Source organism: Solenopsis invicta, chromosome 16, assembly GCF_016802725.1.
Source record: "Solenopsis invicta isolate M01_SB chromosome 16, UNIL_Sinv_3.0, whole genome shotgun sequence".
NCBI classification, from domain to species: Eukaryota; Metazoa; Arthropoda; class Insecta; order Hymenoptera; family Formicidae; genus Solenopsis; species Solenopsis invicta.
In genome coordinates this window covers 8349213-8365060 of record NC_052679.1, presented here as the reverse complement: position 1 = coordinate 8365060, position 15848 = coordinate 8349213, and the positions used below count along the sequence as shown (strand labels likewise).

General features: G+C 29.5%; 2 protein-coding genes across 4 annotated transcripts; both read left to right on the top strand.

Moving 5' to 3' along the window:
- The first annotated feature begins 700 nt into the window (after positions 1-700).
- LOC105207056 (farnesyl pyrophosphate synthase) lies at positions 701-3873 on the top strand. 2 transcript variants are annotated; one of them, XM_039458644.1, is made up of 6 exons: positions 701-838; positions 1264-1360; positions 2595-2798; positions 2890-3048; positions 3119-3331; positions 3465-3873. In XM_039458644.1, exons 2-6 carry the CDS (start codon positions 1343-1345, stop codon positions 3678-3680), a joined length of 810 nt encoding a protein of 269 aa, XP_039314578.1. In that variant the 5' UTR covers positions 701-838; positions 1264-1342; the 3' UTR covers positions 3681-3873. The 2 variants fall into 2 exon arrangements, with proteins under 2 accessions (XP_039314578.1, XP_039314579.1); XM_039458645.1 differs by lacking the exon at positions 701-838 and having other exon boundaries at positions 875-1404.
- Positions 3874-7300: 3427 nt separating this feature from the next.
- Positions 7301-15065, top strand: LOC105206606. Of its 2 annotated transcripts, none has more exons than XM_039458826.1 (4): positions 7301-7647; positions 13763-13981; positions 14272-14434; positions 14884-15004. In XM_039458826.1, the coding sequence occupies exons 2-4, from the start codon at positions 13961-13963 to the stop codon at positions 14976-14978; spliced, it is 279 nt and encodes a 92-aa protein (XP_039314760.1). In that variant the 5' UTR covers positions 7301-7647; positions 13763-13960; the 3' UTR covers positions 14979-15004. The 2 variants fall into 2 exon arrangements, 1 of the variants encoding a protein (XP_039314760.1); XR_005576560.1 differs by lacking the exon at positions 7301-7647 and adding an exon at positions 13148-13411 and having other exon boundaries at positions 14884-15065.
- Positions 15066-15848: the final 783 nt, after the last annotated feature.

Below are 15848 nucleotides of genomic sequence, written 5' to 3'. Positions count from 1 at the left end.
ATAAGAATCAAGCATAAACAAAAAATCAAATAACTTTTAAATTAATAAGAAAATTGTCTCAAATTTTACACAGATGCTCAAACAATTTATGACATTTTAATATTTTTAGTAATGTTTGAATTCAAAGAAATAATTTATTAAAAAAAATATGTTGTTTAAAATTCAAACAATAGTATATATTGATTTAAACATTAGTTTGTTTGGACTATTTTAAATAAATGTGTTAGAATACAATTTGTTTAGATAAAATTTACTAAAGTTGTGTCATCTCAAAGCATTACTAGAATTATTAAAATTTCATAAATTATTTTATTATTATGTTTGAGCATCTGTGTAAAACGTGAGAACAATTCTCTTATCGGTTTAAAAATTGTTTGATTTTTTGTTTATTCTTGATTCTTATGTAAAATTGCGTTCCGTAATTTTTATTTGTAAATTTGATGAGAAAATAATGCATTACAAATTAAATCAAAAATTTTTTGAGAGGATTTCTCGTGTCTATCTTCTTATCTACCTTTTGCAGTGAGAGTTGAAATTTTATTTGGCATAAATAAAAAAGTATAAAAAATTATAAATTTGACAAAAAGGCTTTTAATTCATTGCTTTCATTATTAAATAGTTGATTTATCACAATTTTATTTGTAATACGACTGAATCATTGTTACCAATTGTTGATGTTTTAGAACACTGTAATACAACAAAAATGACTTCTCTCTCAACTCAAACAATGGAGGAGGAAGCTCAGAAAATGATGACAGTGTGGCCAACCATTATTTGTGATATTACGGAAAATGTAAGGAATTTAAACGTTCCGGATATTGACAAATGGTTGGAAAAAATAAATCATTATATACTCTGAGTAAATTATTATACGATAAATAATGTAGAAAAAGAAAAACAATTACAAATCATTTCATAGATTGATTTATATGCATTACAATAAATTCTTTTAGAACAATTAATAACGTAAAATAAAATAATGCAATATAAAATTTCTCAGAAAGCTATAAACATCTAAAAATTTTAATCAAGATTTTATTGATAGCAATAATGTAAAAATTTATAAAAATGTTAAGCAATTTAAAAGAACAGTAAAAATGTAAAGTAAATAAGAATAGTGGCATTTAAAAAAAAAGAACATTAAGTGTTTAATAACATGTAAATAAATCCATAATGATAGAATAAATGTAAACAAAAAAAAAAACTTATGTTACCCATAAATTTGAACAAACATGCAAATTGATGCATCTTTATACAACACAGGTATTACAATATAATGTCTCAGGAACAAAGAAACTTCATGGTTTAATAGTAATTTATGCCTAAAAGTCGATAGCACCTAATGAACAACAGACAAAAGATAATATTCACTTAGCAAGGATTTTAGCATGGTGTATGGAAATGGTGCGTAATTTTTCTTTTCAAAACTTGGGATTTTTTTCATAAATAAATTTAAGTTAATTTACTCTTAAACACACCGATCCTGTAAAATACGGAAACACATTTTTGGGTCTGGGAGACTTTATCAACTGTGAGAAGCTATATCTTTGATTACAATCAATACTTTTCTACGATTTTTTTTTAAACAAAAGTTCGAAATCTCAGGAGTGTGACTGCATAATTGGCATTGGCGAAAAGTAATTTATTGTGAAGTTATAAAAGAAAAACCATTAAGCAAAAATGAAAAATTGATCAAAAATCCACTTTTCCTTCAAAAAATCATATCTTCGCAACAAAAAACATTTAAGAACTTTCAAATACGGCGTTTTAAAGCTAAAGAGTCACACTTTTAAAATAAAATTTGGCAAAATTATTCCTTTTAAAAAGTATAATTATGTAACATGGAGAATATGAGGTATTTTTGAGCATGTAAAAATCTACTTTTTAAAAAAGAATCATATCTTTGCAACAAAAAACTTTGAAGAACTTTACAATACGGCGTTTTAAAGCTAAAGATTCATACTTTCAAAAAAAAATTATATTATTGTCATTTCTATTAAAAAATGTACTTATGTAACAAGGCAAATGTGAGGTATTTTTTATTAAATCGTGTCTAAAATTGAAAATTGATGTGTTTCATGATATATTTCGGAAAAACTCCCTTTTCTACAGCATTTTATAGTATTCCAACTTTAAACAAAGTATATGCGAGTAACATTCGCAAACCGACCAGTTCGAACGTATTTTGTCCAGCTTTTTTATGTAAAATACTCACAAAAAAAGTTTCACTTACACACTATATGGGTCGCATTGACCCTAACAAAACTTTGCTGCCGTGCCGTTCGAATTCTAGTTGACCAAAAAAGTTGATCAACCATATCAGTCAAAAGAAGAGATTTCAAACATTTTTTACGTCTTGGTCCAAACCTCTTATCTCATACCATCTTCACATAGCAAGCGTTCAAAACTTCATATGGGGTCTCTCAGACCCACTTACGTGTTTAAGGGTTGAACATCATTAAACACGAAATGTATTATTTTAATGTATAACATTTATTTAAATGAGTATAATGAGAGCGATTTTAATGAAAAGTATATATTGTTGCGACTATATATTATGATATTAATACATTACTACATTTATTACTACATAGACGATAGCCTACCTAGTCATGATCGACGACATTATGGATGAATCGTTATTTCGCCGAGGTCAACCATGTTGGCATCGACACGCTGATACAGGTCGAATGGCGATTAATGACGCTTTATTGATAAAGAGCAGTGTAAATTATATCATTACAAAACATTTCAAGGGGAAAGAATGTTATAATAATATAGTAGAAACATTTGAACAGGTATGTATGTATATCTGTATAATATATGCGCAATGTCAGTACAATTTTTTCTTTATTACTTAAAAAATTTTTCATGAAAATATATTTGCAGGCTACATTTAAGACATTAATGGGCCAGTTTTTGGATATATCCTCGACGTTCAAGGAATGTAATCTGGATCAATTTACAATGGATCGATATAATGCCATTGTTAAGTGCAAAACAGAGCATGGGGCATATTTTTTACCAACACTTCTAGCAATGCATTTTGTAAGTTGACTTTAGTTTCTTTCTTTAAAAAATAACTGTTATCTTGAAATGATGAGAAATTGTACTATAGGCTGAAATAAAAGATCCAGAAATGTTCAAACAAACAGAAACTATCTTGCTACAATTGGGATATTTGTATCAAGTTCAAAATGATTATTTAGATTGTTTTGGAGATTTTGAAGTTTTTGGCAAAGATGATACTGACATAAGAGAAAGAAAATGTACATGGCTAATTGTTAAAGCTCTTCGACGCGTCACGCCGAAGCAGCGTAACATTTTAAAAGTAAATATTGTTGATTAAATGTGTTTTCGTCGTTGTTAAGGTTTACCCAAACAAACTTGCGTAGCGTAGCTATGCAAGTTTGTCTGGATAGGTCCTTAATTTATTCTTATTTTTCTTTTACGTTTTTACGCAGGAATGCTACGGAGTTTCAGATCCAGAAAAAGTAAGACGCGTGAAACAGCTCTACATTGATTTGGATTTACCAAACATCTATTTAAAATACGAAGAAGAAACATATAATGATGTAAAAGCAAAAATACTCGTACAAGATGTATCATGTGGGTTTTCACATGGTTTTTTCTTAGATTTGTTAAGAAAAACATATCGCAGACGGGAATGTCCTCATTAAAACATATATTAAACAATGAAGTGATTTAACTAAGTATTTGTTTTAACATGCGCACATGCACACGTTTATAATAAAGCTATGTATTTATACATATCAAACCGATTCTCTTTATATATCCCAACAGTATTGATCTTGATAGTTTAAATTTAAATAAATAAATGAGTACCTCTCCACTTGTAACTACACTGAAAAAGTTTATTAATAATAATTTTGCCTAAATGATGATTATTAAAACATTAAATAATTTTAATAAAATATTCAATTAATATAAGCAAAAATAAGTTAAATGCTAATTTTACTTCTCTAATTATTTATCAAACGGTTGGTTACTACCCGCTAAACATGAAACCTTCAGGGAACGTTACGTTTTCGCTCTAATTTAGCAAATTTGTAACGTTTTGTATGTATAGGTTAAATAACAGATTTTATATACGTTTAAAAGTAACATTCTATTTGTGTTAGTCCATGGAACGTGTCAAAAACATTGCATTTTCACCTTAAATGTGACCCTTTGGAACGTCACAAAAGAAACATTTTGTGACATGACAGTAACGTTTTATATAAAATGCTTTTTTTATAACTTTAAAAACATTGTCTCAACGTTACACGTACGATATTTCTGAAACATTCAGTTTGCTACGTTTTTTCAATGTTTCCTTTGAAACGTTAATTTTTACACATTCAAAAACGCCGCAACAACGTAGCAAATGCGACATTTCTGAAACGTTAATTTGCGACATAATGTAAAGGTTTCGTTTGAAACATTAATTTTGAAACATCTTACAACCCCGCGTTAATGTGCATCATCTGCATGCGTTTAAGGATACGGTCACGATGATGTTGCAAATAATGCTTTGAAGCATTGATTGGTCAATTTGTAAAATTCTTTACTCTGATTGGTTAATCATATGCTTCCAAATCATTTGTAGCAAGACTTTGACCGCACTCTATAAGTGCATGCAGCATCATCTTTTGCATGAGAGAATTATATATAGAAAAATGATATCGTTTAAATAAACGCGCTTTGTAGCGAGTCTGCATGGCTGCGTTCAGAATAAATGTCTATGTGCACCCAGACATCATTTTTATCCTTGTTTAATATTCGGTAAACAACAAAGATGAAATATCTGTGCGCACCTGCAATGGACGTTCATTCTGAACGCACTCCATGGGACATGGTGTGAAGGCGCTGAAGGAGTGCTCGACCGGCCAACGGGGGTCTGGCGGCTAACGACACGGATGCGGGCTCCCGTGTTTTATTTTCTAAATCTTTCTTTTCTCTCTGCTTCTGACGGCGGGTGGACGTGGCCCGATTTTTCCGTTTTTGATTCTTCTTTTGCATTTTCTTCATTTTGTGCGTGCACTCAATTCCGGAAGGAGAAGTGAGTGGTTGACTGTGGTCTCAAATCGAAGTCCGAGGCTGCCAGAGAAGCCGGAGCTCGGACTTTGAGATAATAATCGAGTGGTTACCAGGGAAGGAAGCTGAAGCTTGGAGACATATACTTCGAGACATGCGAATTTTTTTACGAGCTTTGGAGCCTTGTGGCCTTAAGGCTAGTATTCGTCTGAAGATTGACTGAATCACATCTTTCTCTCCATATTCTCTCTCTCTCTCTTTCTTCCTCTCTTTTTCTCCGCTCTCTCCGCTCTCTAAAATAGACTGAATCACATCTTTTTCTCCGTATTCTTTCTCTTCTCTCACCGCTTTTTCCTCTCTCTCTCTCCGCTCTCTCTCTTTCTCTCTTTTTCTCTCTCTCTCTCAAATATTGTGTATTTTTTGTTTGAAAACAAGATGATCTGTCACTCATATAAGATGTCAAAAGATTTCCCATATATTCCATGACTATGGTTAGTTCATCAGTTATCGGAGATAAAGGAGAGAATTATGTCGTACCCCAGGGAGAAACATCAGATCGGATATACGTCTATTAGATGTCGGAACCATCTAAGTCTAAAGTAATGTCTAGATATATCTGAATTAGATGCCATGTAATTTTTGTATTTGAGCGAATCAATTTCTGTCGGTCATAATTTTGGAAATTATTATATATATATATAATATGATCGATATAACTGTGTATCTGCAAAAAGAAAGAGATAGCATTTATGTCTGTCCTCTTTTACCCGAGGTTGCCATCAGCAGCACATACAGGTTGATTCAGAATAACCCGTTGTCTTTCAAGGGACGTATTCCTGGTCGAATTCTAAGACAATTTTTCCTTTGCCAAAAATTTGTCAGACGCTTAGATTTTGAAACATCAGCTGATTAAGTTAGCGTATCACGGGTCGAATACAGATGGTACGCAGAGGCGCACTCATCGTTACGCGCGGGTGTGTCGTGAGGTGCCTGCTGCGCTCAGCTGATACAACACACAAGTCTTTCTCCTCTCTCACTCTCTCCCTCTCTCTCTCTCTCTCTCTCTCTCTCTCTGTCACATCACAATGCTAGCTTTAACTTAAAAATGTAATTAATTTTCTTCTTAATTTTAATGATTTTAATAAGAGAAGTGCCAGGAAATTCTTTATACAGTCGAAGAATCGAACAAAGAATTGCACAAAATCTAGATATTTAATTACATTTAATAAATTATGTCATTGCAAGTATTCAAACAAGTATTTATTAAAATTTAATAACTTTTTTTCTCAGTGTAGAATCTCTTGATATAAAAAAATAATTTTAATAAAATAAATAGAAAAATATTTTTCAATAAATTTTATTATTAAAAACAATATTAATCACTACTTTACTTTTAAATTGCCACGTTCTAACTTCTGTTCGACCAATCACGCATTCATATTCGATCATAACGTATCCCATAAAATCAGTCGGCTCTTTCCTGTTGTCGAGTAAACACGTGTTGTCTGTTCGTCGCGCGTAAACACGAGTTTTATCGAGCTACATATTTTCGCACGCCGAATGACTAATAATTATTTACAGTGATCGTTACTCGAAGTGATCGTTAATTAGTTACTCAAGTTTCATTGATCAAGTGAATGAATTGTGTATTATGATATTAAAGTGATAATTTACGAGAGGATCAAGGAAACTTTGGTCTGTCTCATCGTGGAGACAACTAATTGATCACTGTACAGAATAATACGTAAGTAAATGCATGTCCAAACTTGTTCAACGTGCGCGCGCGCGTTTGCTCTCTCTCTCTTTCTCCCCCCCCCCCTTTCTCTCTCTCCGTGCCAAAAAAGTACTACTGTTTCTAAAAACTCGAGATATAAATATTTTTGTAGATTTCGTGCAATTCTTTGTTCGAGTCTTCGACTGTACAAAAAATTTCCTGGCACTTCTCTTATTAAAATCATTAAAATTAAGATGAAAATTAATTACATTTTTAAGTTAAAGCTAGCATTGTGATGTGACAAAGAGAAAGAGAGAGAGAGAGAGAGAGAGAGAGAGAGAGAGAGTGAGAAGGGAGAAATACTTGTGTGTTATATCAGCTGAGCGCAGCAGGCACTTCACGACACACCCGCGCGTAACGGTGAGTGCGCCGCCCCTGCGTACCATCTGTATTCGACCCTTGATACGCTAACTTAATCGGTTGATATTTTAAAATCTAAGCGTCTGACAAATTTTTGGTAAAGGAAAAATCGTCTTAGAATTCGACCAGGAATACGTCCCTTAAAAGACAACGGGTTATTCTGAATCACCCTGTATAATCGATTATAAATTGGTTTTTAATTTTATATTACATATATTAATATTATATTATACTTTTACGGGAAAATTGTTTTAGCAATTTTGATTTTTGCGAGTGCCATATTGACCAATCAATACCGATCATTTATATGATTGGCTACGGTGCCTTTCGTATCGCTCAGGCTCAACAAGTATTGCCGCGCGAATATCGTAACCTAACCTAGCTGTTCACGTGTTCATGTGCAGTCTTGTCTCTCGTGCAGTGTTGTCCCTGTGTGCTGCTATAAAAAAGTGAAAATGGATAATGAAGAGAAACCGGTAAGTACACGATTGTTTTCCCGAGGAAAAATCGATTGTGCTTGTGTGATTTGATATACTTATGTACTTTAAAGTAAAATATTACGCTTTTAGGTTTGTTGCGTTGCATATCGCATTTTACACTCATTAATTCTTTTTTCTCTCCAACGCTTGAATATAACGTTCTTCTCATTTTAAGTGCGAAATGTATACAAGTGTACAAAATAGCAATGCAACGAGAACAAACCTTTTATTTGTTTTACTTCTTATAATGTATAAACTCAATTTTTATAGGTAATACTATATTTTAAAGATTTTGTCAACTTCGTCTTGTTAAAATTTTAGATTTGGAAAATATTAGATTATTTTTTATCTTGGAATATTAGTAAAATTGAACTTAACAAATTTTATAATAAATATAATTAAATATTGTATATGTATTCGCAAAGAAATTTTAATAATGTATAAATGTATCGTATAATATACTCTACTGTAGTAACATAAGTACCTACTTTAGAAATCTTATAAGTATTATTATATAATATTATATATATTATAATTATGTACTGTGTTAAATATATATTATGCAGTATTGTTTTAGGGATCATTGAAACATATGCTGAGAAAAAATTTAGCATTATAGTGCATGCATCAAATAATATTTAAGATATTATAAATGCGCAAGCATCTTACAATGCTGTATTTTTTCTCATTGTTAGCATATGTTTTAATGATCCTTAAAACAATTGCATATTATAATGAAACACTATACGTAATTATAATGTATTGCACTTTATAATAATATTTAAAATATTACAATACAATAAATTGTTACATTCTTTTATAATATTTGAAATATCATTAAAGCGCAACACACTATGCAATGCTGTTTTTTCTTAGCACGTTTTAATGATATTTAAAGCAATACTGTGTATTATAATGATACAGTACATAATTAGGTCTGTTTGTTTTAACTGAAGTGGCTGCACTAATATGCATTAATTCAGAGTTTAACTTTTTTACTCACATTAGGTCTGTTTGTTTTAGCTGAACTGGTTGCACTAGTGTGCACTAATTCAGAGTCTATCTTTTCTTCCTAATGTGAGTAAAAAAAAGCTTTAACATATCACATAGCAATATTCTTTTTCAGAATGCTATAATAATATACAATATCGCATAAAACATATTACAATGACATACAGTATATAATTATAATGTATTTATATAATAACATTTGAAACATTATTAAAATACAATACATTAAAAAACACATATTTTTATATAGTGATCATTATATAGAGTATTAAAATTTTATATTGTTTTTTATACTTTGTTGTCTATTTATATAGTAAAAGCAAATTCTTTGTAGGCTGTTCTTTTTAATTCTTATTTTTTTAATTACTGTTATTTTCAATGTTTATACAAAGAAATATTGCTATAATATGATGCATCATAAAAACTTTCATGCAAAAGTAGTTTATATAGTGACTATACTAGCAAAGTAAAATGAAAAGCAGAAAATTGTTTATATTTTTATGCAGTTGCATAAAACATTTCATGCAAAGAGTGAAGCGGGCAGAAAAGAATCTTCAAAAAGTGACATTGATTGAGAGATTAAGGAATAGAATTATTGCGCCTAATAATACGTCTTGAGACGAAGAGTACATGAATGTCAGTGATAAAGACTCTGCCTCAGATAGAAGTCCACTCAGAATTCGGAATGATATTGAAGCACAAGATATTAATATTCCTCAAGCATTTGTCTTGGAAAATAATGAAAATGAAAGAGAAGAAGCAGAATATAATGAACAGGATGAAGTGTTTGAGGCGTTTGATTTGTCAGATGATGAAAATGATGAAATTATATTGCAAGATGAAGTTGATCAAGAAGATGATGCTTTAGAAAATAGAAATGATGACGATGAAGGTATAAATGAAAATTATTTTGAAACTGAAGAGCAGAAGGCTAAATATGTTGCAGAAAATTTGAGAGAGTGGGATATTTATGACGGATATATATTAAAAACAAGCTTGATAATTTGTTACTTAGATTAAACCCAATATTTCCAACTTTAACAAAAAGCTACAAGACTTTGCTGCGAACACCTAAACATCTTGATATCTGTCAACTTCCTGATGGATCAATGTTGTGGTATAAAGATATTGTAAGAAATTTAAATGCAATGTTATTGGATGAGTATTTGGACAAATATGGCAACATCATTATTGATGTTAACATGGATGGATTGCCTCTAACATACAGTACACATTTAAAATTTTAGCCAGTGTTGGGTCGTCTGGTACATACAGATAACGAACCTTTTTTAATTGATTTGTACGTTGGCGAATGGGATCTTGTTGATGTTTACTCTTATTTGCATGATTTTGTTGCTGAAATAGAACATCTTTTAGAACATGGATATATATGCAATGGTGTCAGATATCCATTTATTTTAAGAAACTTTATCTTAGACGCTCCTGCACGTTCTCTTATGAAATGTTGTGTGGGTCACAATGGTTACGGTGCATGTGAGAAATGTACTGTGGTGGGAGAATATACCAACCGTATGATTTTTTTGGATTTGGATGCTTTACTACGCACAGATGAATCTTTTAGAAATCAAGATGATCAATTGCATTACATTGGAGAGACTATTTTACTTAGAATTGCAAATATGGTTTCACAATTTAGACTTGATTGTTTTCATTTTAATATGGCATGGTGGCTTTAGATGATTGCTTTCCGCCTGGATAGAGTGGAATGGACCGTGGAATCTTTCACAAAATGACAAAGCCAGAGCTTGTGACTTGCTCATATTTCTTAGTGCTTTCTGTCTAAGTGATTTTAATCAACCACCCAGACCACTGGACTACTGGAAAATGTATAAAGGCACAGAGGAACGACGTTTATGTCTTTATGATGGACTTCTTGTGTTTAAACGCGTTTTAAAAGAAGATGAGTATAAACATTATTTGCTTTTTCATGCTGCTATGTATATTTTATGTAGTTCTGTACTAGTCAAATTGATGTGTAATTATGCTCATAAATTGCTCCTAATATTTATCCTGCATTCTGCAATTTTATATGGCAATAAGTTTGTTGTATATAATATTCATTCTTTATGTCATTTGGCACAAGAGTGCAAAGATCACGGTCCATTAGATAATTTTAGTTCATTTGTGTTCAAGAATTTTTTGAAATCTTTAAAAAATTCTTTACAATCGTGTTATAAACCATTACATCAAGCTGTCTATCGTAATTTAGAGCGAACAAAAAAAGTGCCAGTTAAATTGTCAAATGGAAGAAAAGTTCCGTCTCTCTCACAGATGTACATAAATGCAGAAGAACAAATCAATAGTTCTCATTTTCGTTGTTTGTGCATTGATAATGTAAAATTGAAAATTGGTCATAAAGATTCATGCTTTAGGACATCTGAAGGAAATATTTATGTTCTCGTTAATATTGTTAAAAGAAACAATTTGGTATTTCTAATTGGCAACAAATTTCATCAAGTGGAAGATTATTACACCTATCCACTTCTTTCCTCAAGATTAGGCATATTAAAAGTTTCAAATTTGGACAATGTAAGACACGTTATTTCTGTGGAAAATGTATAAGCCAAATGTTGGTTAATGCCTGATGGTCTTCAGTTTTTTCTATGTGTTCCATTGTTGCATACTATGCCGTTATTATAATGATCCAATTATTTGTGCGATCTTCTATTTTCTGACACATGTGCTGCTTGTACGTTATATGTATATACAATATGTATATATTATATGCGAATGCAATTTTATGAATCATACCAGTTTCTTACGATTTTAAAATTTGTTTAATAAAGCAAATTAATTTATTTTTACTCAGTCAATAGTGGATTACACTCATGTCAAAAGTATTTTTTGCACTATTTTTTACATTTGTGTGTTTGCAAATCTTATCAAAATTACATTATGGCTGATAAAGATTCATAAATTTATGTATTTATCAATTTTCTATACTTGCTCTTTATTTTGTATTATAAAAAAGCTTTGCAATTTATTTATTTTACATTTTATTATTTTATATTGCAGTTTATTGTTGTAAAACTTTTACCAACTGCGGAAGACGATAATGTTTATTATGAGGTTGCTCTGGCCAAATGGTTAGTAAAATTGATAAAAATATGATTGGAAAGATTTTTTGGACAGAACAATTCAATTGCGGGCAAATTAGTGCGCTCCGAGGCAAGAGCAGATGAAACCTGGCAACAATTGGAAGTAGAAGTTAAAAGATGTTATGGTATGTTTTATTATATGTTAAAAAAAGGGATATATTAAGAAAAAAAAGAATGTTATATTTAAAAAAGTGAAATTAAGACTTAAAAAAATTTGTGTGCTCGAATCACACTAAACATAAATTTTCAAATTTCCGTATATATTAGTTATAATTGTTAATCTATAGAACATTATATTTTTAAATAATTTTTGATAAATAAGACGCCAAGTAATTTTAAATCTCTATTTTATTTTTTTCAAAATCTTTTACTGAAATACTTGAGCTTATAATTATTAATTAAGTCAATAGATATAACAGAAAATGTAATGTGACAGTTACCAAATATTTTTAAGAGTTTACTTTTGATAAATAAATACTCAGAAGAGTATTATATGTGTAGAAACAAAATCAGTATTTTCTTTATTGAACATGACATTTTAAATAATGTTGAAGCATAGTAATAAATTATAACATATTTGCATTTTGGTGCAATTTTCAGATATCACTATATCTTTTTTAGAAAATAAAAGAAATTTATTTTTAATTTTGTTTTTATAAGATTTTAATATATTCTAAAGTTCTAAAAGTACATGTTAAGAATTTCACCTTATTTATTATAAATGATGATATTGTTTTACAAAAAGAAGAGTACGTTAATGAGTGAAATTTGTGCCCTTCTAACAACTTTATTTTATATTTGTCACAGAAACATATATTTCTGCAAAAAATCCCGCAAGAGGTTTTGAACAATTTGCATCTGCCTATAAAAGTGATTCAGGATGTCAGATGGGCAGGGGCATGAGAAGAAAACGACTTATAAATCCATTCTCATCTGACGATGATTCATCTGGTTCTGATAGATTTAAAAGGTGCAAGCAAGATAAATCAAAATCAAAGTTACCAGCTACTCCTCTTCCACCACCTCTTTTCGCTAATTCATCTCTGAGGGAGTCTTTAAACATTGCTTCAAAAGAGAATATTAATCCATTGATAGTTGTTTCTAACAAGAAACAAGGCAAGACAGTAACTGCTCCTACTTCAGCCTCAACTACAGCCAGTGTTAAGCAGAACAGATTATTGCAAAAAATTATTAATCTGAGACAGCAAGCAGCTGATAAGGCAGAGCAACGGAAGAAAGCAATGTCTTTAGAAAATATATTATACATAAGTTACCTGTAAAAAAAAAATTAGTTCATAGCACATTGTGCTCTGAACCGCTAGAGGAAGATTTTGAGACAAATGAGAGTTGCAAGTTTGACTCACAATCATCATCAATTGTATTATTGTTAAACATGCAACCTATTGGAGAGTCATCACTTGCTAATGAGATGTTCAAGGATACTCAGTCTCGGTCTTTCTATCAATCTTCGTCAAATAAGATTCAAAGCCCAATTCAGACTCAGCGTCTCTGTAGTTCATCCACAATAAGTGATATACATCAGAAATCATCAAAAAAATTAAATGAATTTGCCACTGAAGAAAAAGATGAAACTGACTCATTAACTCTATCACAGACAAACTTGAATATAGGTTTAGTATTATATATTATATACTATGTTTAATGATATACTGTTTAGGAAAAAAATCAACATTCCTCTGTTGCAAGCAACATTTCAGAAATGTTCTCGCAACAAACTTTTCTCTGCCGTTGGGATTGTTTTCTTAACACTAAACCTACTTACAATTAAGAAAAGTCGTGAAGTTATGATGATGAGATAACTTTAAATGCAAAATTGTTTAAAACAAAATTTGAAAACAGTTATTTGACTGCAGTAGGTTTAATGTTATATTACTTAAAACAATAATTTGAAACTAATAAAAAATATATGTATCTATTTTTCTTAGTTTTTATTAATAATTTAATGATTATTATATATACAGATTTGAAAGAATTTTTGACAACATTGGATAAAAAAGTGGACACAATGAGAGCCAAACTTGACATGGTACTTATAAATCAATCCAAATTGAATAGAATTTTACTACCAGAAGAAAAAATTCTCTCTAAGCCTTCAAATATGCCTGCACTTCCTTTAGAAACTATAGAGCAGGTCAAAAGATTTGAAAAATTTTTTTCAAATGATACAGCTTGCAGACACAGTAAGTAATGCTTTACGTTTTACATGTTTTTATGATAAATGTTTAATATAATAAAATTGTTTCCTGAAAACCTTGATTTTGATTTTGGCAAAAACAAACATTTTTGTATTTAAATAATTTAAATTAAACAATTTTTTTCAATGCAGTCAATTTTCAATTTAGTCAAATGAAAGCAAGTCGCTAGCATAGTTGGTTGCTCTAATGATTGAACTATATATTTCTTTACTTGATTATAATAATGCATTTATGTATGTATTTATTTTTATATCAAAATTTATGTTTTATTTTAGTGCTACTATTTAAAGTCTTTTTCTTTGGGCAATGATGAAGCTCGAGCAGTACCTAAACTCATGTCAAACCACATGATTAACTCTCTTGCTCAAGAGTTCAACTTTGATGGCCATGGAGCTAAATTTGCTTTCAAATCTACCAAATTATGGGAATTAGTACAAGGTTAGTGATTATGAATGAAGAGATTGGTTTCCGCAAAGTATACATATGCACGTAGTATACATATAGACCCGTATTCATAACGCTCTTTTAAAGATGTTAGCGCGCTTTTTTGTCATTTTATCCTTATTTTACGTATAATAAACAATAATGATAGAATCACAAAAAAGCGCGTTAACATTTTTAAAAGTGTATTCTGAATACGGGCCATAATATATAATACGCTTTTTAAAATTTAATTAAGGAAAAAGGAAGGAAAAAGGAAAATAGAGATAAAAACAAGAAAAAAAGAAAAATCCAGCTCAATATTTATTTACACTAGCACTTGACTTTATTTATAAGCTTTTTTATTGTATAATTTTTAAAATTTGTTAGTTTTCTTCTTTATTCCTATTTTTTTTATTTTGTGAATGTTGATATTTTTTAATCCGTACGTGTGTTAATTTTTTCAGGTTCACTTTTGTTAAAATTTGAAGAAAGTGATCTAAGTGAAGCATTGAAATCTCTCAGGTTATGGCTGCGAAATGTCAAAGGGAGAAGAGGTTAAAAAAAAACAATTTTTATTGTTTTTGACTGATTTAAAAACTATATGTTTATTAATAATATACTTTAATAGTTTCTTAATAATTTAGTTTTTTATGTGTTTATTTTAATAATGTATTTGTTTTATTAATATAATTACTTTTGTTTCATTTGTATTTTTTAAAACTTAGTAAAGTTTTTTAATTTTTAAATATAGATAAAATTTTTTAACTATAAAATTATCAAAAATGTATATTTTTTCAAGAATATGCTTATTATATGTACTACATACAAATAAAAATATTATTTTTTCAAAAATGTACTATATCCCACATAGCACATAATATTGCAGTGATATCACAGCAATATCACTTTTACATTGCAATATTACAAATGAAATATTGCAAAAATATCACGAAATATTACTGTGATATCACAGTAATATCAAAATGTCCGCGAAAACGCATCACTGTAATATTACTGTGATATTTCATAGTAATATTACTGTCATATTTCAAAATATTTCTGTGATGTTTATGTGATATTTAAATAATATTGCAAGAAATTAAATAAATAAGTTATTTTACTTTATTTTATTTTTATTGTTATTCTTAATATTATTTTCATATTGTTATATGTAATATATATTAGACATAGAAAAAAATAATTATATTTATTAAAACAATACAATAATGTAAACGTAATAAATGTTTAATTTACAAAAAAAAATCTCTTGTATCCTTTTTCATTTTTGTTAAAAAAGATTCAATTTGAATTATAATTTTAATTTATGTTCAAGATTAAATAACAATACAAAATATTATTTACATGTAAAAATATAAAATTTTATTTACATGTAAAAATATAAAACAGCGTTCCACACGTACCCCTTGAA